General features: G+C 43.0%; 3 protein-coding genes across 4 annotated transcripts; all 3 read right to left on the reverse strand.

The window, feature by feature from the left end:
* Window positions 1-2,841: 2,841 nt before the first annotated feature.
* LOC116179625 (putative inorganic phosphate cotransporter) lies at window positions 2,842-4,779 on the reverse strand. The gene is made up of 6 exons (XM_031499428.1): window positions 4,629-4,779; window positions 4,436-4,575; window positions 4,075-4,390; window positions 3,653-4,023; window positions 3,474-3,606; window positions 2,842-3,425 (listed from the first exon to the last, which is right to left on the reverse strand). The coding sequence occupies exons 1-6, from the start codon at window positions 4,684-4,686 to the stop codon at window positions 2,986-2,988; spliced, it is 1,458 nt and encodes a 485-aa protein (XP_031355288.1). The 5' UTR covers window positions 4,687-4,779; the 3' UTR covers window positions 2,842-2,985.
* A 5,981-nt stretch (window positions 4,780-10,760) lies between these two features.
* LOC116178554 (putative inorganic phosphate cotransporter) lies at window positions 10,761-12,539 on the reverse strand. Of its 2 annotated transcripts, XM_031498085.1 has the most exons (6): window positions 12,465-12,539; window positions 12,282-12,421; window positions 11,921-12,236; window positions 11,504-11,874; window positions 11,326-11,458; window positions 10,761-11,279 (listed from the first exon to the last, which is right to left on the reverse strand). In XM_031498085.1, exons 1-6 carry the CDS (start codon window positions 12,517-12,519, stop codon window positions 10,825-10,827), a joined length of 1,470 nt encoding a protein of 489 aa, XP_031353945.1. In that variant the 5' UTR covers window positions 12,520-12,539; the 3' UTR covers window positions 10,761-10,824. The 2 variants fall into 2 exon arrangements, with proteins under 2 accessions (XP_031353945.1, XP_031353944.1); XM_031498084.1 differs by having other exon boundaries at window positions 12,282-12,518.
* Window positions 12,540-17,468: 4,929 nt separating this feature from the next.
* Window positions 17,469-18,605, reverse strand: LOC116179573 (kallikrein-6-like). The gene is made up of 4 exons (XM_031499371.1): window positions 18,128-18,605; window positions 17,990-18,081; window positions 17,773-17,941; window positions 17,469-17,720 (listed from the first exon to the last, which is right to left on the reverse strand). Exons 1-4 carry the CDS (start codon window positions 18,542-18,544, stop codon window positions 17,469-17,471), a joined length of 930 nt encoding a protein of 309 aa, XP_031355231.1. The 5' UTR covers window positions 18,545-18,605.
* Between the last annotated feature and the right edge of the window lie 1,395 nt (window positions 18,606-20,000).

Raw genomic sequence — 20,000 nt, forward strand, 5'->3', positions numbered from 1 at the left:
ATGTAGTTGCGAGCCCTACCTTCCAACTTAGAGAAGTAATCAGTTTGAGAGATGGCCCTGACGGTTTCATCGATTCCTGGGTGCCCGACGGTGGGAGCGTCGTGGTAGGCGTACAAGACTTTCCCTGGGGAAACCGATCAGCCGGCCACGAGCACTGTGTTTGTAGAGGTGCCCCTCGTGGATGGCGCACTCCCGCAGGATCTCCTGTTGGCGGGGTCTTCGTTGCGGAGTCGCCCCTGTTAAGCGTCGAGGTTGGTCTTCTGGTTATCCCAGACGTGTTCGACGAGTGTGGCCATTTCGACTTGATTGATGATGGGGCGTAAGTCGGGTGACGGTAGCGTCAGTAGTTCTTCGTCTACGTCGTTGGCGATGGTAGTGTCGTTGGAATATCGGGAAAGGTGATCTGATAGTTGTGCTTAGCGGAACAGTGTTGGAGGTCGTAACTTAACTCCTGGAGGAGGAGGGCCCAGCGGGTGCGTTCACTGCGGTCGTCTTTGGTTCGTGGTTCTACCCAGCCAGAAAAGCGCTTGACTGTCCGTACGTGGCGTGAATCGTCGGTCTTCCAGGAGCTGAGGAACTGCTGGTGGGTTGTGGTCCTAGACGCACTGCAGAGGACTTCCACTTGTTCTGGGAGGGGCCGGTTGGGATCTGCCGTGATAAAGACGTGGCCCAGATACGTCATGGATGTACCCCAAAACGGCACTTGTCTTGTGCGAAGTGCAGGTGGTGTTGTTGGAGCCGCTCCATCACTATCCTCTGGTGGTTGAAGTGTTTTTTCTAGGATCCCCGGCAGTACCTCCTGCGTCATTAACTTCCGAAAGGTGGATGCCCCATTCTTTAATCCAAACGGCATCACCCGAACCTGGTAGCAGGTGCCGTCGCGAGTCGAAAAGGCGGCGAGACTAAGGTGCGAGAGGGCCAGTATCCAATTTTGAGGTCCAGCGTGGATAACACCATCGCTATCCTCAGTTCTCTAAGTGTCTCATGGATAAATGGTAGGGAGCAGCAATTCAACATGTCGTAGTCCACGCAGAAACGAACATTACAGCCCGTCTTTTAGGCAATGAAGATTGGGGACGGGTAGATGGAGGTTCTGCGTTTAATAATGCGGTAGGCCAGCATTGTTTCGACCTCCTGGGCAATGATCGCCTTCTTGGCCAGTGAGTCCCACCAAAGCCGCAAGCGGAAACGCGTAGTACTGTGTATTCGAATTTTGTGCATGGTAAAGGCGATGGTGAAGCTCTTCGATCTTTGGCGTGTATTTCTCGGCTCGGAGCGGGCTCAGGGAGTGATGTGACGACGTTTTTTTGCACCAGTAGACACATCGGCGACCGTGATCTACAGAAAGGTTCCCTGTTACTTGGTCCCCTCTATTACGAATTGAAGTTCGGTGCTGCTAAGGACGTCGAGGGCGACCCCCCAAAGTTTCGTGGCTATATTTGACAGCCCTAGTTACGGTGGCTCCTGTATTTGGTGGTATACGACCGGAGAGAGTGCGGTATCCTGGCGTTTCCCTGGCGTGATGCTTGGCCCACGGAGCAGACTCCGATGGAAGCGACGCTGGGGACGGTAATGGCAGAAGCTTGTCTCTTGGGAGGGTTGGCGCCGGAAGGCCGAGTGTCTGCTCCGATTACCTCCAAAAACTGCAGCATCTCGATCACTTTGTGGAGAACATAAACGGTTGCATCCTGGGATGCAGTAGGCCCGCGAACACTGTTATGTGCTCGTCTATTTCGATGCGCAACCGTGTAGCGAGCTGGGCCTTCCGCTGAAGAAAAGAAGGCCGGGTTCGTTGTTTTGGTCGCGGTTATAGAACTCGGTATTCAGCCTGGACTTAATCGTTGGACTACCCTAATTCTCCGTGACCTACTATCGCACTTCGGGATGCGTCATGTGGAGATATGTGTGCGGCTTTCACCAGCAGGCGAGCGTTGGGCTACGCTGGAAACGGCTCGCTGTAGACGAGCCGCGTTGACCAATAGCAGGGTCGCTCAGTCGACAAACTCATCCGTAACACCTAGAAGATTCTATAAGCGGTCCGTGCAGAAAGAAACTCCGGAGCCAATTTCACTTCTACATAGAAACAGTCATCGAGAAGTCTACAGTCGGTCAACAGCTGGAGGGTCAATTTTATTCGAATTGAAAGGCGTGGCCAGAACGCATCTAAAACTCCTGATGTACAGACATGGATTAATATCTGGTCGTTTAGTTCTGGTAAAGGTATCGGAAACAGTTTTTGGTGAAATCCTGGTTTTGGGAGAAGCACGAACCAGTGCGGAATTAGGAAGGGCTTTAAGTTCAAGGTATGGGGACGACAGCAGGCGACATTTAACGGAGGACACTTATTACCAATAAAATTTTTACGTAACCGATTTCAATTTTTCTTTGATTAATATTGCTTAGAGGGACAAGCAACATTGTATTCATTAACATAAAGTATATTTTAAATAAAATCTCTTGTTTATAGGTACCTACCTATATTCTGCAATAGGAATCTCTTTCGTGGAGTATCAAAATTTAACCTCTACCTACCTTGAAATTAGGAGTAGTTGAGAGTACAGATCCTCTGCTCGAATTTTTTAATCATGGGAGCAACAAACTGAGAAAAAAGTAGAAGTTGGCGAAAAAATGAAAACTGTCAGCGAGCCCAAATTCAAGAAGACCTTGGGTTAATTTAATTCCGGAAAATCCACAGAATTCACTGATACGATACTGATACACTAACCATTTTCGGTGTTTAGCTTTGAATTCGCTTAGCCTTTCAAGCGCTTTAATAACAATCCGTATGACGGAAGCAGAAAACCAGGTTGAATGCAGTTGAGATAAATAAAAAAGTTCATTGCCCGATGATTTTTGCTTTGCCTGTCAAGTTTTCATTTAGTTTTAACTGAAAATGTATACAAGTTTACAAAAATTGTGTGGGGCAGTTTAACTACTAATCTGTATATAATAAAATTAATATATCATAATTAAAAAAAATATTTTTCAAATAGGCTCAAGCCTAACTTGTTCGGGTGCACTTCTTGCCTGGTGTTTTTGACTACTTGAATTGGTGTCAGTGCCGTTCCATGTTTGAGTTTCACCCGAAGAAAAAATAACATAAAAGGTCGTGCAGGTTACGCATATGGCCGATGCAATATAGAATAACACGCCCCATTGTGCGGGATCGGTAGCTTCCACGACGATTAAGTGCACAATTAACGGTGCGACCACGGAGAGAATATTTGCGGTACCATTCGTAAGCCCAATCAGCGTGCTCGCGTGTATGGGTGACAAGTCTATGTGGTTTACTTGAAGTCCACTTAGGAAACCGGATGCAATTCCAACAGAAACAAAGAGGATGACCAACGTTATGGCGGTGACGTCGAAATTAAGGCCGCTTATTAACCCCATAGCAAAAAGGCCGATTCCTGGAGTGTAGAGAGCTGAAAATTCTGAATCAATATCAAAGGCTGTAGGGGTGGAGAACTTACCAACTCCCGTCGCAATCTTCCGTGCCGTACTAGTAGACACAATTCCACGTGTAATGATAAAGTCGATGAGGTAACCCCAACCGAAGCTACAAATCCAGAAAACTAGAAATGGACCAGCGGATATTAACCCATTCTGAAAGTAACGATTTAGTTCAACTTCGTACTTGATTGGCTGTTACCTCCTCAATTTCGAAATGCAAGACATTTGCCATGAACGTCGGGATGTTAGTCATCAAGGTTGTCAATACCCAAACCTCTCCACAACTACCCACCAGTATCGCCCAGACTGGTAGTGACGTGAAGATCGACCTCCATGGAGTGGAGGTAACGCGTATTTTATCTCCAGCGTCTATTGAGGTTTCGATGTATATGCGTTCTTCACGACTAATTCCTTGATGCTCAGCAGGGCTTCCTCTGCCAACAAAAATCCAGAGTATGGACCAGATTAATCCAACCAAACCGTGCGCATAAAAGCTAAGCGGCCAACCCAGCCAACAACCGCACATCCACCCACTCAGAGCCAACGACAGCACCATCCCCAACGGTCCACCTGCAAGACTACTCTATAATTCTCTGAAATAGCGACCCCCACCTCAGTTACCAGCGTAAACAAATGCAGTTAGTCGAGCCCTTTCGAATTTTGGCACCCATTGCGCCAGCATACTATGACAACACGGACATAAAAATCCGTGGCAAATTCCCTGAACCACTCTGGAGACCACCACCGTCCAAGGGCCAAAAGCGGCTAAAAACGGAATAATAATTGCGCACAGGGAACCGCCGAATGCCGACAGCAACAGAAACCATTTCGCACCGAATCGCCCCACCAAGTGACCGGCGATTAATTGCGGCGGCACGTAACCCCAATAGTACGAGGACAACACCACGCTATGATCGGTCCAGCTCCAGTTGTAGGTCTGTGGAAGCGCGCTAATTATGCGTTAACGTCCGCCGTTATTTACCGATACGTCGGGGTTTGCGCTGGAGTTGGCCGTTGTCATCGCGACGATGGCGACGGAGAGATGGATCCGAGTTCCAAACTCGATGGCGCTGATAAGAAAGAGAAGGAGTATCTGCGTGTGTCTCGTCCCGTACCATTTCCCTGCGAAAATTTTTGAGTGTTAATTTAGGTCACGTGTTAGTGTTGCTACTCACGCAACGTGGGCGGGTCTTTCGCTACGGTGTCCAAAGCGTAAGATTCTTCTGTGGTCATTTAAGTTGAACGTGAGGCAACACACTGCTAGCAGTCGCATCAAATCAGAGAGAGATAACGCGTTGACCTTTGTGATTATTACGCTTGACATTTTCTCTGTTATTAAGCACATGTGTGTCATTACGCCATACGGGTCTCGCTTCTAACACTGACAGGCCAGTGCATCCCATCCCGGCGACATTACTATCCAGGCATCGGTCATCCCGGCGCTTTAAACCGGGCGACGATTTATCTCGAAACTATTGCTTTCCCGGCATCGGTTATCTCGGCAATGGACACTTTCCTAACGCCGTCTGTTCAACCTCATTCCTCTTTTGTTTTTTTTTTTTACATAAATAATGATATGCTTTAGAAGCGGATGTCAAATTTGCTACCGAAAGCAAAGACAGCAAATCAGAAAACTTAATTCCGGTGAATTGTTTCAATATGATAAACAAGAATTTGCTTCATATGTTTACCGCGTCTTAAATGTTTTCCATCCCTCCGTTTCAAATTACTGGGACGACCGAAGCCGGGATTGCCCATCGCCGGGTTTAGAGATGGTCGCCGGGAAATCGGTGCCGGGATGGTCATCGCAGTTAATAATTCGCATCTGACCTGAAATAATCGATAACCATCTATCTCAAACTCCTGTTCAAATTGTGTTTCATAATATATCCTTTGATTTCCTCAAGTTCTAATCCAACCCCTGTCATACTTGCTTTTCATGTGGTGTAACGGTTGCTCTACATTTAGATTTTATTTCTTCGAATTTTACAGAGGTATGTCAGGTTGATTATTTTATTTCAAGGTTTAGATCAGCCTAGGCACTACATATCATAGAAAATTTACATGGTGTCGAAATTTAAAGGGCCAATAAATTATGTGACCAGTGGAATTTCAACAATAAATCTGTAACCATTTGGTGGAATTGAAGATTGTCCTTTTTGCGGATTTTAATTTTTGCAGAGCATTGTTTTCATAATGGGTTCCGGATGTCTGGAGACGAGATGTCGTAAATAAAGCTAAAGTTGGTATCTTAATATTGCCCTATCTACTCCAAACCCCAAATAAGCGTCATTAAGTAGTGAGAGAAATGCAGAATCGGCATATTTCAGAACTACGTGGGATTTGATTTATTACCTTAGCTTTTGTTTAATTGTTAGTGGAAAAATGAATAAAGCGAATCAACAAGTAAGATTGGCCGTGTTTCAAAGACAAGAAACCATTTTGTGGGTGTTAGTTAATCAGGAAAGACAAAATGGTTCCTTACGAGGAGATTTGTAGTACCTATGCATTTGGTCTTGGGCAACGATATAGCGAGGTTAGTTCAGATTTTGGGTTAACAGAGCAAACAGTCGTAATAAGAAAATAATAAACTCGTGTGCTGGGAGGTTCGGGCATTAAAAAACTCAGTGGTGGATTACGGGAAGGTGCGCCGATCAATGTCTACATAGAATTTGAAAGCTCTTGGAAGTGCCTTGTTGGCAATAAAGTAGATATTTATTGAATTACGTATCACCTTGTAAGAAGCAGACCAGAAATACAGTTGTGGACAAAATAATAGCCGTGTAATACATTGATCGGAGCGATTGGTGAGGTTCCGGCCGCCCCACTCGCTGCCATTTTTATAGTTAGGGTTTTAAAAGCTAGCAAAACACTAATTATTCGTCTTTAAACTTTTTACCGGTAATCGTTTAATCCAGATTCTAGAAACTGCGCACAAATTGGGTTAACACACTTGTTTTTTATCTTAACTAACCATTTCAAGTATGAACGCAATGAAACGATCTGTACGTTTGCCCCAATGATTTCGTGGAAAAACTTACTTAAACACGATCACGCGAATCTAGGGAATGCAATACCGGGATCGCGGGATCCGCACATAAATGGAGCGGGATCCCGCGGGACTGAGGAATTTGTCGACCAAGGGGACGACTCTGTTTACTTTGTTAATGAAACGCATAACAAAGAAGTTATTTTTTAAATAATTGTTAAACTTTTTTTGTTAAAAATATACTATGATTTTTGAGGCACTTTAGAAGTTCACCTTTTTGTGCTTTACAGGTGAGGTTTTTTTTGAGTTCTAAGTTAGTCTGAAGGAACTTTTTTGTTAAATATTGTGATAATTAGCGATTTATTTTAATACAGAAGTTAACCGCACAGAATTGCTTATTTGGCAATTTATTTAGTTTTGCGGGATTCCGCAAATACCGGGATCCCGCGGGATTAACATCTAACAATCCCGCGATAAGACGAAAATCTTCACTCACGTACATTTCATACATTTGTTCACGATTGAAAATAATTCAGCCAGCCGGTCGATTCCTCTGCACAACTAAATTAATTTCCCGTTTGCATAGATTTGCACCTTAGTTTATTTATTTACTCGTAATGGCAACTCAACAGTGGATTTAAAAGCACACACGGCCTGTAATTTTGTCAAAATGGCAACTTTCTAGCAATTAACTTCAACTTTTGCAGTAAAAATACCACGTACAACTACGCAGATGTTAAATCTTGCGTATACCTATCTCGATTACACGAATTTGGTTGTGAAACTTTCAGCGGAGAATCACTCTCTCCCACCCAATTTTCCTAATATACTCGCCGAGTTAAAAAAAAAACAAGGTTCGGCTACGTTTTTGATGCAAGTAAGGGTATTATAGCAGAAAGTTTGCTCCTCATGCTCCGGAAGAGCGGTCATTAGAACCGGCACACTCACTGCTATCTGAAAGCGCTTCATTCTTTCGCATTTTAGTTTCGTTATTTTTCACTATGTAGCGGTACCAGTATAAAATTTCCTATACTCGCAAGTTTGTAAATCCAAAACCAAATGTTTCTAAGCCTTAAGCGCCCAATTGCTACATTACACAGGAGCGTAGGGTATTAACAATAATAAAGAGAATTCATTGGATTGCTTCTATTCTATTCTATTCATAGGGGAGGCCGACCAGCCAGCACTTAGGAACACCAAAGCCGTTCGAAGCCCGTTCTTCTCAAGAAAGGATAGTACCCTGTTTAGTGTTTAGCGTAAGTTGGTTCACCCTCCCAGGTTCCAGATAACTGTCGCCAAGGATCTAATACTATAGATCTGATGTCTGTCTGTGATCAAGGCGTTCTAGTGACAAACCACATGTTCGGTTGTTTCTACTGCCTCGTCACAGAATCTGCACGTGGGCTTTCCTAGAAGCCCAATGTTGTGTAACTGATAGTTGACCATCCAGCGCCCCTTAAGGCCACTGGTAATCTTCTTAATCTGGTTTCTCTTCAGTTTTATACGCTTGGAAGACTCACATTTGCCAAAGGGGCCTTGTTAAATAAGCTGTCTGAGTCCGGCTGCTAGTTGCCACTCACCCTGGAATTGACTGATCACCTTGATCCTGGCTTTTTTAGGGTAGGCTCGGGCCCGGCGAAAGACCACACCACTGCCTTCGCGACCCATGCCCGTTCCCCTTTCCGTTAGAAACCGGTCCATAAACCACATGGACCTTAGGTTTCAAGAACGGGAAATCTGAGTTCGGCCATTGCTCCCGATCCGGGAGAGGCACGTTGTAACTCCTCGGTGTTAGTAAGACACCCCGGATCACATCCCTTCTTGTGAGGAGGGTATCGGATCTGAGGTGTTCCTCTCGGATCCGCCCGTGCCTAAGGCTGCCTCGATCCTCCCACTCCTCCTAACCCAATCGTTTAGCCGTATTGAACCCTTCCGAGACTCTGCCTCCACAGCTAAGTGTAAGGCTCTAATCTCAGAAGTGCCCCTATGACCAACGTTGGTTTGATTTCAATAGCTCCAGTGACTCCTAGGTACGTGAGTCTCCGAAGCCGGCCCGTGTGGCGCAGTTCAGTTAAAGCAGGACTGTGGTGCTAAGGGTCCCTGGTTCGAATCCAGGTTCGGGCATGGATATTTGTAAATGTATAGTGGGTTGGTTTGATAGAGCAGCCTTGGCTGAAACCCCGCCCACTCAAAAATAAAGGCAAAATAAAATAAAATAAAATAAAATAAAATAAAATAAAATAAAAAATAAAAAATAAAAAATAAAAAATAAAAAATAAAATAAAATAAAATAAAATAAAATAAAATAAAATAAAATAAAATAAAATAAAATAAAATAAAATAAAATAAAATAAAATAAAATAAAATAAAACCTTTCCTAGCCGTTGTCCTGCTCATAGTAGCCCACCAGTAGTACAGTATTATTGGCCTCATCACTACAGTGTAAAATTAATATACCAGTCGAGAGTTCAGGCTCCATGTACATACAGCTAAAAGCCCTTCTACGTGCCCATACACATGCAGGGGACTTTTTGCTTAATCGCTCAATGTACCCTTTCCAGGTCAGGCGGAAGTCTATGATAACTCTCGAATATCTCAGTCACCTGGTCAGACGCAGTCGCCGTATTGGAAGAGTGAATCCATCAAGATAAATAGAACGAACTCGGTCTTTTTTTAATTAACGGGTGGGGGGAGGGAGCGTGGCTACTACCACCTATCCACCAGTTAAGAAGATCGCGCGATCACCGGCGCATTCCTGTGTATACGCTTCGTCCTCGCTCAGAGTGCAGAGGATTCCACAGCAGTGGAGACAACACTCCACCCTGCGGAAAACCTCTAGTGATCGAGCAGCTCACCTCCGTCCGTCCGTCGTCCAATTAAGGATATAATGACCCTGCTTCCGAGCATGGCGCGAATCCATCAATGCTAAAGCCTGAGAGGCTCTAAAGGAGGTGTAATAAATGGAAGAGCAGCGGTTACAAGTCCTTCTGCAGAAGAGCCGGGAATATCCCGTCCGATCCCGCATGGGCTGAACGTGTTGACCTCCATTCGGTAACCCCCCGGCCTACATTCCAGACTCCAGTTTTACACCGACCCGGGTAGCACCTTTGGTGGTGGGTCCGAAGTCACGTGGCAGTGTTTTTCCAGAAGAATATTTTCAAAATTTTAAGGTTATTTAATTCTTAAAAAATTGTGGGTCAATTCTTACCGGATGGGTCGTGAGCAGTTAAGTGCTTGGGTAAAGTTACTGGGGCCAATCAGACTGGAGGTAAGACAATCTCAATGTATTCTACATGACAAAAACAGTTGATTCAGATTTGTTTGGCACGATCTCATGGAGTAGAGTGAGAACAACGAACTCGGCCATTTTGAAATCTGGTGATTGATGGCTTTTATATGTGCGTGATTGGCTCAAGTAGGCGCAGTCTATTGGTTCACGATTAAAGATGAGAAATTAAGGATCAGGGTCCGTTTTTTGGGCACTAAACGTGAACATGTCAACAGGGGACCGACATTCTTTCAATTTGCATTTGAGCCTCCGTGGAACCGTAATTGAAACGAGCACCAAAGCCGTCCGTCAGTTCAAATAGAAGGCTGAAATTCGAGCAAAGCCCGCAAATTATAAGTATGGAAGAGTTACCATCAAAAAATTATAAAAGATCCAGCGGACTTGCCGGTGACAGTTAGGATCATTTAAAAATTCCACTTCGAAAGCGAGAGTATATTGAGTCAGTTTCGATGGAATATTGTGAGACTTTTTCAGCGATATTCCTTCCGGAAATTCATGTTTAGTATTCTATTATCCAGTTTTATGGGAACATCCCTTTGAGAAGGGCAATACTTTGTACCATAGTGAAACCATCTATTTCAGAAAACGCCATTTCATAGTTTCTTATTCTTCCACTAGAGGTCATCTGAATGTACCTTTCTGTACTTTCCCCTTTGTTGGTCTTTAACGTGTGCGTTGCTGTTTTGTTAGAAAAAGTATGCGCTCGTGCCGTAATCTTTTGTCTCTGTTTCTTTTGTTTTGTGTTTTTATCTGATTGCAGATATTGGCAGAGGGCGCACTTTTGAATTCAGACGGCCGTGGCAAGGATTCAAAATTATAACTTCGTTATTCCTACGTTATTCACCAAAGAGCGGTTGGTTTGTCCACGTATGACTTTTCCCGTTCCTAAAGGATAAATCGCTTCATGATTGGAGACTTTGGAAAGCGTTGGACAGAAATCGCAAAGCATAAATCTGCAGCAGGGCAGGGCTTCCACCATTGGAAATCCGAATGGAACGGAGTAGTATAAGGAAGGGGACAATTTTCAAGTTTCATAAAATTATAGTTCGGTTACTTTATCCAAACGTCGTAAATACAAACAATTTCAAATAACTTAAGTCATTAGCTGAACATCCTCCAACCCAACTGCTTCGTCTAAAATTCTCGCTTGCTCTTTTTGAGTACTTATACAGTCAATTTGGTGGCCGTTCCACGATTGAATTTCACCCGAAGCAAAAACGACATAGAAGGTCGTGCAAGTCACGCATATGGCCGATGCAATATAGAATAACACCGCCCATTGTGCGGGATTGGTAGCTTCCACGACGATTAAGTGTACAATTAGCGGTGCGACTATCGAGAGAATATTTGCGGCACCGTTTGTAAGTCCAACTAGCGTGCTCGCGTGTATGGGTGACAAGTCGATGTGGTTTACTTGAAGTCCACTTAAGAAACCTGATGAAATCCCAACAGAAACAAACATGATGACTAAAGTTGTGATGGTAACATCAACATTTAAACCGCTTATTAACCCGATCACAAGAAGACCGATCCCTGGGGTGTACAGCGCTGAAAGTAAAGCCAATAGCTAAAGATGCAAGTCCGAGGACCTTACACACTCCCGTCGCAATCTTCCGTGCCGTACCAGTAGACACAGCTCGGCGTGTTATGATAAAGTCAATGAGGTAGCTCCAAACGAAGCTACAAATCCAGAAAAGTAGAAATGGACCGCCAGAGATTAGTCCATTCTGAAAATAGTGTTAATTCAAGTATATTAGTTAGGTGGGTAATACCTCCTCAATTTGGAAACGTAGGACATTTGCTATATACGTTGGGATGTTAGTCATCAAAGTGGTCAAGACCCATACTTGTCCAAAGCTACCGATCAATATCGCCCACATTGGAAATGACTTGAAGATTGAACTCCATGGAGTTGAAGTAACTTGTATTGGTTCTCCAGTGCCTATTGAGGCTTCAATGTACATGCGTTCTTCACCACTAATTCCCTTATGCTCAGCAGGGCTTCCTTTACCAACAAAAATCCAAACCATGGACCAGATCAGTCCAACCAACCCATGCGCGTAAAAGCTAAGCGGCCAGCCTAACCAACTACCGCACATCCACCCACTCAGAGCAAACGACAACACCATCCCCAGCGATCCTCCTGTAACATCAGTTGATGACGCTGCACAACAGCAGCAACCACTTACCCCCGTAGACAAATGCAGATAAACGCGCTCTTTCGCATTTAGGAACCCATTTCGCTAGCATACTATGACAACACGGACATAAAAGCCCATGGCAAACACCCTGGCCCAATCTACATAGCATCACCGTCCAGGAGCCGAAAGGGGCCAGGACAGGAATTAGAATCGCGCATAATGCACCTCCCAGTCCCGACAGTGCCAAAAACCATTTCGCGCCAAATCGCGCTACCAAATGACCGGCGATTAGACCCGGTGGCACATAACCCCAATAGTACGATGATAGCACCACGCTATGATCGGCCCAGCTCCAGATGTACGTCTATAGAAGCGCGCTAATTATAGGTTAACATCCGTCGTTATTTACCGGTACGTCGGGGTTTGAGGTGGAGTTGGTCGTCGTCATCGCGACGATGGCGACGGGTAGATTAATTCGGGTTCCAAACTCGATGGCCGTTATGAGAAAGAGTAAGACGGCCTGAGTGTGTCTTGTTCCGTACCGTTTGCCTGAAAATGTTAATGGAATTCTTGCGCCGGTTTTGCTACTTACGCAAGACGGGAGGATTTTTCGCTTTGGTCTCCAAGTACGACTGTTCATTGGCCATGTTTGAACAATAATAATAGAACAGCACATTAAAAGTTTGTTTGGGAGATATGGCGGTGACCTTTGAGATAAATGTGTTAAAAATCTATGGGTTATTTAGCGCATGTGATAATGATGCGAATCTGTTAAGCACGAATGCAGTTCTCAACAAGGCGAATCCTGGTCAATATTTTGGATGAGTTGTTTTTCTTCTCCACGGAGGTAGTCGTACCTGAACTGGGAGATGGAAGAATCTGTTGATGGCGACGGGTAACTTGAAGTTTTTCCAAACCTCAGTAACGGATCTAACCATCATGTTTCCATCTTACAAGCTTGTCAGGCACTTTCGATGAGTCATCTCAACCAAGTTTTAAATTCCAGGTGTTTTTAGGTATGGTAGCAATGGAGAGATCCAAGGTGGCCGAGATCCTGCTGATTTCCAAGAAAGAATCAGAGAAGGTCAGAACGACTGCGCTCTTTTAGTCATCAACTGTGACTGAATCGTCCATCTTGTTGCTGTGATTATCTTTGGTAGTCACGTTAAGAGTATCTAGCTACCTTTAGAATAAGTCGAACTGCCATTAATTGGAAAACACATAATGTAGATTACAGAGGCGCCCTCGAAGGTTCAATTCTGGGTCTGCTTCTTTGGAAGATTTATTTATTTATTTATTTACTCATTTATGTATTTATTTATTTATTTATTAAAGTCACTAGAATTTCATATATAATATAACTTACATGTATTTAATAAAAAAAAAGGTTTCAAGATTTAAGAGAGGAAGAAAATTTCATCTAAAGATATTGTAGAAGGGAAAGTGCCCATAATACTAGCGGCATTGCCGCGCTGAATGGCCAGACTAATTTTTTGAATAGGAAATGTTTTTGAACGGTGCTCTCCTGTGGCCTTTTTCAATTTCTTTCCTAAAGTATTTACAAATTGCCAATTTATTTATTTATTTATTTATTTACTCATTTATTTAGTTATTTATTTATGAGCTATGGGCCCTCAACAGGACTTCGCCCAATTATAGAATGACCCGCATAATGCTTTTTTAAAGGTGCCCCTGCAGATACTACTCCGGTATCCACCTTACGAATTAGGAACTCAGGTTCCCGTCACTTCAGTTAAAATTTATAACAGGTCGCTTGTGTCTAAAAATGGAACTGCACCAAGAAAACCAATACCCAGCCAGGAACCCGACCCGGACCTAAATGAAATATCGGTTCCGGTTCTCTTTATATTTAAACGAAAATATTTACGGTTCCGATCCGGTTTCGGTTCTAAAAAAATAACGGTTCGGTTCTACGCTTTGTTTTGATCCATAACGCTTCTTTTCGGTTTTATTCTTTTTTTAGAAAGTATGGCATTAAAAAAACTCATTATAACAACTTGATTTGTTAATTAATAGGTGTGAAAGCGAAGTAAAAAGTCATGGGTACCAAAACATGATCCAGGACCGTAGCCAAATATCACCCCCTGTAAAAATTCGTATTTTTTAGAAAATACAGTGCGCAAAATTTGGTAGCATAACGCAAATTAAAAAAATGCATATTTTTGTTTTTGAGTTATGGGCAAAATTGTGTTGTGTTAAAAAAGTTTCTTTGCAATGATTGCTGTTTTCAAAATAAGTATACGGGGTCCGGTAAAAAACTTATCGGACCAAACCTCGTTTTTTAAATGCGAAAACGATAAAAAAATTAACAACATTGTGTAAAAGGTGTATTTTTTTAATTGTTTTTAACCTTTTTAATCATTTTTTTGAATCTTTTTTGTAAATGTCATCCCTGGTTTTGAAAGAGAATTTACTATTCTGTCTGTTTAGATCAAAATAATATACAGGGGGTTCAATTGAAAAAAATAAAGTTATCGATAGTTCCGATATCTTCTTTTATTGGCCTTATGAAACATTATTTGTAATAAACACATTTCCGATAACTTAATAAACAAAGAAATTACAGCCTTTTATCTAACAATTAAAAAAAAATGCAACTTTTGCCCATAAATTAAAAACAAAACAAAAGTTATGGGTAAAATTTACATTTTTTTTACTTTTAGATAAAATCAGAGGCACGATTTAATGGAAAACTGCCTACATGTTATTAATGCATTAATGCATTGTTGTGTTAAAGCATTATTGTTGCTATTACATTTACTTAATGTTCTAGGACAGATTATAAATAAAACTGGGAGATAAAAAAAAAAGATAAAAGCCTTTGTTTATTAAGTTATTGGAAAGGTGTTTATTACAAAAGTTTCTTTGCTTTGCCCGCTCTTCCCCCCACTGGCTATGGCCCTGACGTGACGTATCGTCAGTGTTGCTAATTTGCAACGACAAGGGGAATAAAGGAGGAAGAGGGAAATATATATTTAAACTTAGATTATGGATAAAAAACAGAAAAAATGTACAAAAACTTATATAAAAAAAATTATGTATGGAGTATTGTTTTTTATTTTTAATCTCACCCCTCCGTTTATTGTTTAAATTTACAGTAGTGGCTAAATTATCGCCACCCCCACCCGTACTTCCTCCAATTTCGACACCTTATCAAAAAATTTATAATCCACCGATGGCAATCAGAGAGTAATATTTTATCAATTTTCAGGCCGTATTTTTTGGCGCGTCTTTCAACTTCCAATAACCTGTTAAGAACCCTAATAAACCGAAAAAAAGGGTTCCGGTTCTCAATAAGTTTCCATTTGTGAAGGAATAACGGTTTCGGTTCGGTTCTCTGTCCTGAAAACATACCGGTTTCGCTCTGGTTTTCGGTTCTGCTTCGGTCCGGTCCGGGTCCCTGCACCCAGCAGATTCAAGCATTTTAAAGCAACATTTTGGGAACTGCTAGCAGTGCAGTTAGCAATAGAACAGATCATTTGAGAGTCATAACAAAAGAAAAAGGTTTAAAACAAAAGGTGCCGTAAAATTTGTAATTGTAGGCTATGCCTCTTAGATAGAGACGAGAAGAGAATGATCGGTTTCGAAACGAAATGGCGGGAAGGACAGGACGAGTACGTAATGGTGGGAACTAAATTTCCATAGACCAATAAAGCACAGTGGAAGTATCTTTTCTCAAAGTAAAAGGACAAGAAGCCGTCAACAACAAGAACCTTGGATTCACAATTACAGAGGACACGTAAGAGATAAGAGCCAGGTCGAGGTCGAAATAGTGGGTTCCCTCCTGTGGTTGGCTTTGATGCAAACGCACACCATTTTGCGGGGTGTCTGGAGTGCTAGCAAACAACTGATATGAACAGTCTAAATCCTTTGTTGTTTGGACTCCTCTTCAATACCTTACGAGATCACGAGTTGGAAGATGTTTGATGAACCGTCCCTTTCGGACCACAGGCACATTGTTTTCCAACTAAACCTGACATCCCACTGCGGCCCTGTAGATTTCAAGATCCTCCATCCACTGACTGGAACTGCTATGTGGCGAAACTGTGTGGTTGGAACTGCTCAGTTTGGAAAGCAGGGCAGGTGAAAGAGGCAACCACATTAGTAAGCGACGCCTTAATGGCGAAATAATCTGCCTGCGGACTGGAGAGATCTTAAGATCGCAGGTATAAGGACCATGTTCAAAGGTCTAAGCCAGGATCTTGGAACACTTCCTGTGGTAACATAGAGGGTCTTCCAAAAACTTCGTAAAAGTACCTTTTGAAGGACTCGGGGTACAACATGAGGACACTGAGGCTTCCGTGCGTACATACACATATTATCTCCTGGAAAAACACTGCTACATGACTTCGGGCACACCAAAAGGACCTTCCCGGGTCGGTGTTACCGACGGATCTCTTGGAGATAGGCGGTCAACACGTTCAGACTATCTAAGAGTGCAGGACCGGACGGGACATTCCCGGCTCTTCTGCAGAAGGGCCTGTAACGCTGCTCTTTCTCTTGTTGGCTGGCTTTGGTGTATATCCCCGAATGTTGGGGACCGGTAAGGGTTGTGTACCTACCTAACTCGGATCGTGCCAAATATGACATTGTGAAAAATTACAACCCCATGGGCCTATCATCGTTTCTTCTAAAAATGGCGAGGAAGCTCGTGGATGCATACATTAGTAATGGCGTACTGGTCCTTAGACCACTACATCCATTCCAACATGGTTACAAATCAGTGCTGCCTTTTTCAATGTGATGGCCCATAAAAGTGAACAATACAGGACGAAACCTGAATCTCCGGAATGAATATCGCTAAAGTTTTTTGGATATTTTGTATGATTACCTCATCTTATGCAATTTCATCTGATTTCAACCAGCTTTCCGGTCACGCAATATTCCCTGGCAAACACCGAAACTGACTCAATAAACTTGCGCTTTCGAAGTGGTATTTTTAAATGATTCTCACTCTAAACTTCTATTTTATTCGTGGGAAAAGTCCGCTAGAGTTTTATAATAATTTTTTGATGGTCGTATATACTAAATCTCCATGCTCATAATTTGCGCGGTTTGTTCGAATTCGTGCTTTCGATTTTGGACTCACGGACGACTTTGCGCTCATTTCAATTACTGTTCCTTGGACTTGGACAGCTTCACGCTTAGTGCCCGAAAAACGTGGAGACAGAGGTTCGGAAAGGTTCAATAGTGAAAAAGAACTAAACTAAAGTGCGATAGAATGAAGCGCTTTCAGATAGCAGTGATTGTGCCGGTTCTAATGACCGCTCTTCCGGGGCATGAGGGACAAACTTTCTGCTATACCCTTACATGTATCAAGAGTGTAGCCGAACCTTGTTTTTTTTTAACTCGGCGAGTATATTAGGAAAATTGGGTGGGAGAGAGGGCTTCTACTACCGAGTAGACAATTTGATCAGAGACCGACGGTTATCTGGAAACAAGGACGGCCAAGCAACTTAGGCTAAACAGGGTCCTATCCTTTTTTTGAAAGGAGCGGGCTCTGAATCGAGTTACGAAATAAAGAGGGTGATGGTCCTTCGGTGTGCTGCCTGGTCAGGTGAAATCAGATTTATTTCTAAGTCGCTAATAATAACATCTGTAATACGAGAACTATCACGCCCAATGGTGAGCGCATGATTTGAGCGTTATAGGAATACTGCTGCGCTGGCTCCCGCTTTATTATGTTGGAGCGTATCCACGCCAAGTGCTTGCCGACATCAGTTACAATAATAGGCCCCGACAGATCAAGGAATGGCAAGTCTGATGTGATTGCTTGTATTGTGTTATTGCAGACTGAGGGCGCGCCTATGTTTCCGTGAAAAGGGTCCTGATGGTGGTTTACAAATTAGCTGTCAGCTTCAGGCATCGCGGAAACTTACGCGAAGTGCTCGTGAGCTAATGGAGCTGGAGATGAGGCAATAATCGAACACCGGCGCTGCTAGCAACCATTGAGGTGACTGGATTAGATGTAAGCATTCTTCTCTGCGTCTCGCAATTGTATCCACATCTACCAGCACGGGCGTCGGTATCCACCACTCGTTTTTGAGGCTGCAATGCGAGTGTTATGTCTAAAATTTAGAAGTCATTTTCACTTACCCCAGCGTTTTGCAATTCATATATTCACGCAAAGGTCCTTGAGGCAAAAAACCACTACGCACGCTGTTGGTGATGTCAAATGGCTGAATGAGCTGCAATTTGGGTTGGACATAAACGATTAAATGCTAGATTGCTCACTTCGACAAGCGCGATATTAAATTCAGCTGGGAACGTGGTGTAGTTAGAATGAAACACGATATTCCAGATGCGACGGTGCTGTTCACTCGAACTTTTGCTGAAATATTCAACGTCACCCGCGAACACCTCGTAGTCTTCGATTCTGGCATCTTGAGGAAAGCATCTTGCCGCCGTTAACACCCATAGCGGATGAATGATTGCTGCGCCGCACATTAGCTGAGGCGGTTTGTTGCGTACGTGGTATACGATTCCTGCGGCGTAGGTGTACTGGTATAGGGAAACTCTCCTTCCAAACTCGCCATCGCCATACTGCTGACCTTTCGTGAACCAAAGTACTGAAATAAACGTGTAAAGGATGGAATGAAAAAACGTCGATGACATTGTCAGCCATCTGTCACTTTTTGGCACGGAAAACATTTGAGTAATTGTAACGGGCCCTTCGCCTTATCCTACTGGCTCTGATAAGGGGTCTTTTGAATTGTTTGGAAGCTTCTTACCTAATAAAAGGGCCAAAATCGTCCTTATTTTGGGAACACCAGGGAAGTGCCGTCCATTTTTAAGTAAAATAGAATATGTTTTATACCACCCGGTATTTTCAAAAGGTCATCGAAACAAGAGAAATAGGCGGAATAGGCTTAAAGGAAGGCAGTTTGGCTTTTTTCTTGGATATAAAAGATTGCACAATTTGCGTAATCCAATAGAAAACGAGTTCGATAAGGAAGATTAATTATTAACTGCAAGCAAATTGTGAATCCTGAGGCTGGCTTATGTCCTACTGTTCATACACCAACCGTCCACATTCCTAGAAAAGGGTCCACGGGACAAATTCACGTTTATTTTACGACGTTCCATTGCACTTACTTAAATTTTTTGACCACGCACCCGATGCCCGCACGGTCTCACGCCGCTTTTCTTTTGGTGGCGCTTCGAAAATGACGCTTTCGCATCCCTACGGCTTAATTCCCTCCCAAACCCAACTTCAGAAAATATTCTCCAAATCGACTGCTATTCGGTTGTACTAATAGAATCACTTTCTTTTCACAACCACGTCTTTAGCAAAGCAATGTGCCAAAATCCTCGAGTTCTGCTAGAAACGTCAGGGACCGTAACGGCTTAGTCGTATTTACAAGTGTCGAAAACATCACTTGCATACATTAAAATTGAACCTCTACGCCATTGGTACTTCACGGGTCAATTTCTTTTGGAATATTAATTGCTAACCACAGCAATCCGGCTTTAATTTCGTGAAAGTAAAACTCGAGATCGTGATTACGCACGGGAATAAAATGCCAATGTTCCGCCGTATGAATATAAATTTTGCTCAATTCACTCACCTGGTCTTGTGGGTAAATGCACCGATTATTATTTGTCTTTATACTGTATACATTTTATTTACCGCCCAATCCAATGACGACGCCCAAAATTTAAGAGCTGGCCGTTCCGGTTAGCAATCCGAGAAAGAAACAAAAACACTTCTTTGTTTAACACAATGAGTTTTAATGTCAGGTTATTTAATCCCGTTTTCATTTGAAAAGCGCTTCTTCGACTGGAAAATCTTCCTTCGCGTAAATTTTACCACTCGTAAATAAACAGACCTGCTAATAAGTTTTTCCTCGTCCCGTAATTGACTATAATTTGCCTATTCGCCCACACATAGCATTGCAGGTCACCCTCACTTTGTCACAAATCCAAATTTGATTAAATGCTTATCGACGACGTACTCCAAATTCAAGAGCTCTTGCTCTTACCCAAAGTTATACTTCGGCACTCAGAAAGGCATCGTTCACCTGCCGAGGTTGGTAACCTAGAAGCAGGTAACTCGTATTACTTAATTATAGTGGTATTTGTACCCCATTGTATCTGACCGACACTG

The sequence above is a fragment of the Photinus pyralis genome, unplaced genomic scaffold (assembly GCF_008802855.1).
Source record: "Photinus pyralis isolate 1611_PpyrPB1 unplaced genomic scaffold, Ppyr1.3 Ppyr1.4_LG8, whole genome shotgun sequence".
Classification (NCBI taxonomy): domain Eukaryota; kingdom Metazoa; phylum Arthropoda; class Insecta; order Coleoptera; family Lampyridae; genus Photinus; species Photinus pyralis.

What these genes read in the sequence shown, in the direction of transcription:
- LOC116179625 (XM_031499428.1), bottom strand. Translation starts at nt 4,686, where the DNA reads ATGACCACAGAAGAATCTTACGCTTTGGACACCGTAGCGAAAGACCCG. An exon ending in GAAAGACCCGCCCACGTTGC is followed by an intron (nt 4,576 to 4,628) that starts GTGAGTAGCAAC and finishes AAATTTTCGCAG; the next exon opens with GGAAATGGTACGGGACGAGA. An exon ending in AACTGCATTTGTTTACGCTG is followed by an intron (nt 4,024 to 4,074) that starts GTAACTGAGGTG and finishes GTAGTCTTGCAG; the next exon opens with GTGGACCGTTGGGGATGGTG.
- LOC116178554 (XM_031498084.1), bottom strand. Translation starts at nt 12,512, where the DNA reads ATGAACAGTCGTACTTGGAGACCAAAGCGAAAAATCCTCCCGTCTTGC. An exon ending in CCTCAAACCCCGACGTACCG is followed by an intron (nt 12,237 to 12,281) that starts GTAAATAACGAC and finishes GCGCTTCTATAG; the next exon opens with ACGTACATCTGGAGCTGGGC. An exon ending in TACGTTTCCAAATTGAGGAG is followed by an intron (nt 11,459 to 11,503) that starts GTATTACCCACC and finishes CACTATTTTCAG; the next exon opens with AATGGACTAATCTCTGGCGG.
- LOC116179573 (XM_031499371.1), bottom strand. Translation starts at nt 18,544, where the DNA reads ATGTTTTCCGTGCCAAAAAGTGACAGATGGCTGACAATGTCATCGACG. An exon ending in TTAATATCGCGCTTGTCGAA is followed by an intron (nt 18,082 to 18,127) that starts GTGAGCAATCTA and finishes CCCAAATTGCAG; the next exon opens with CTCATTCAGCCATTTGACAT. An exon ending in ATGAATTGCAAAACGCTGGG is followed by an intron (nt 17,942 to 17,989) that starts GTAAGTGAAAAT and finishes CTCGCATTGCAG; the next exon opens with CCTCAAAAACGAGTGGTGGA.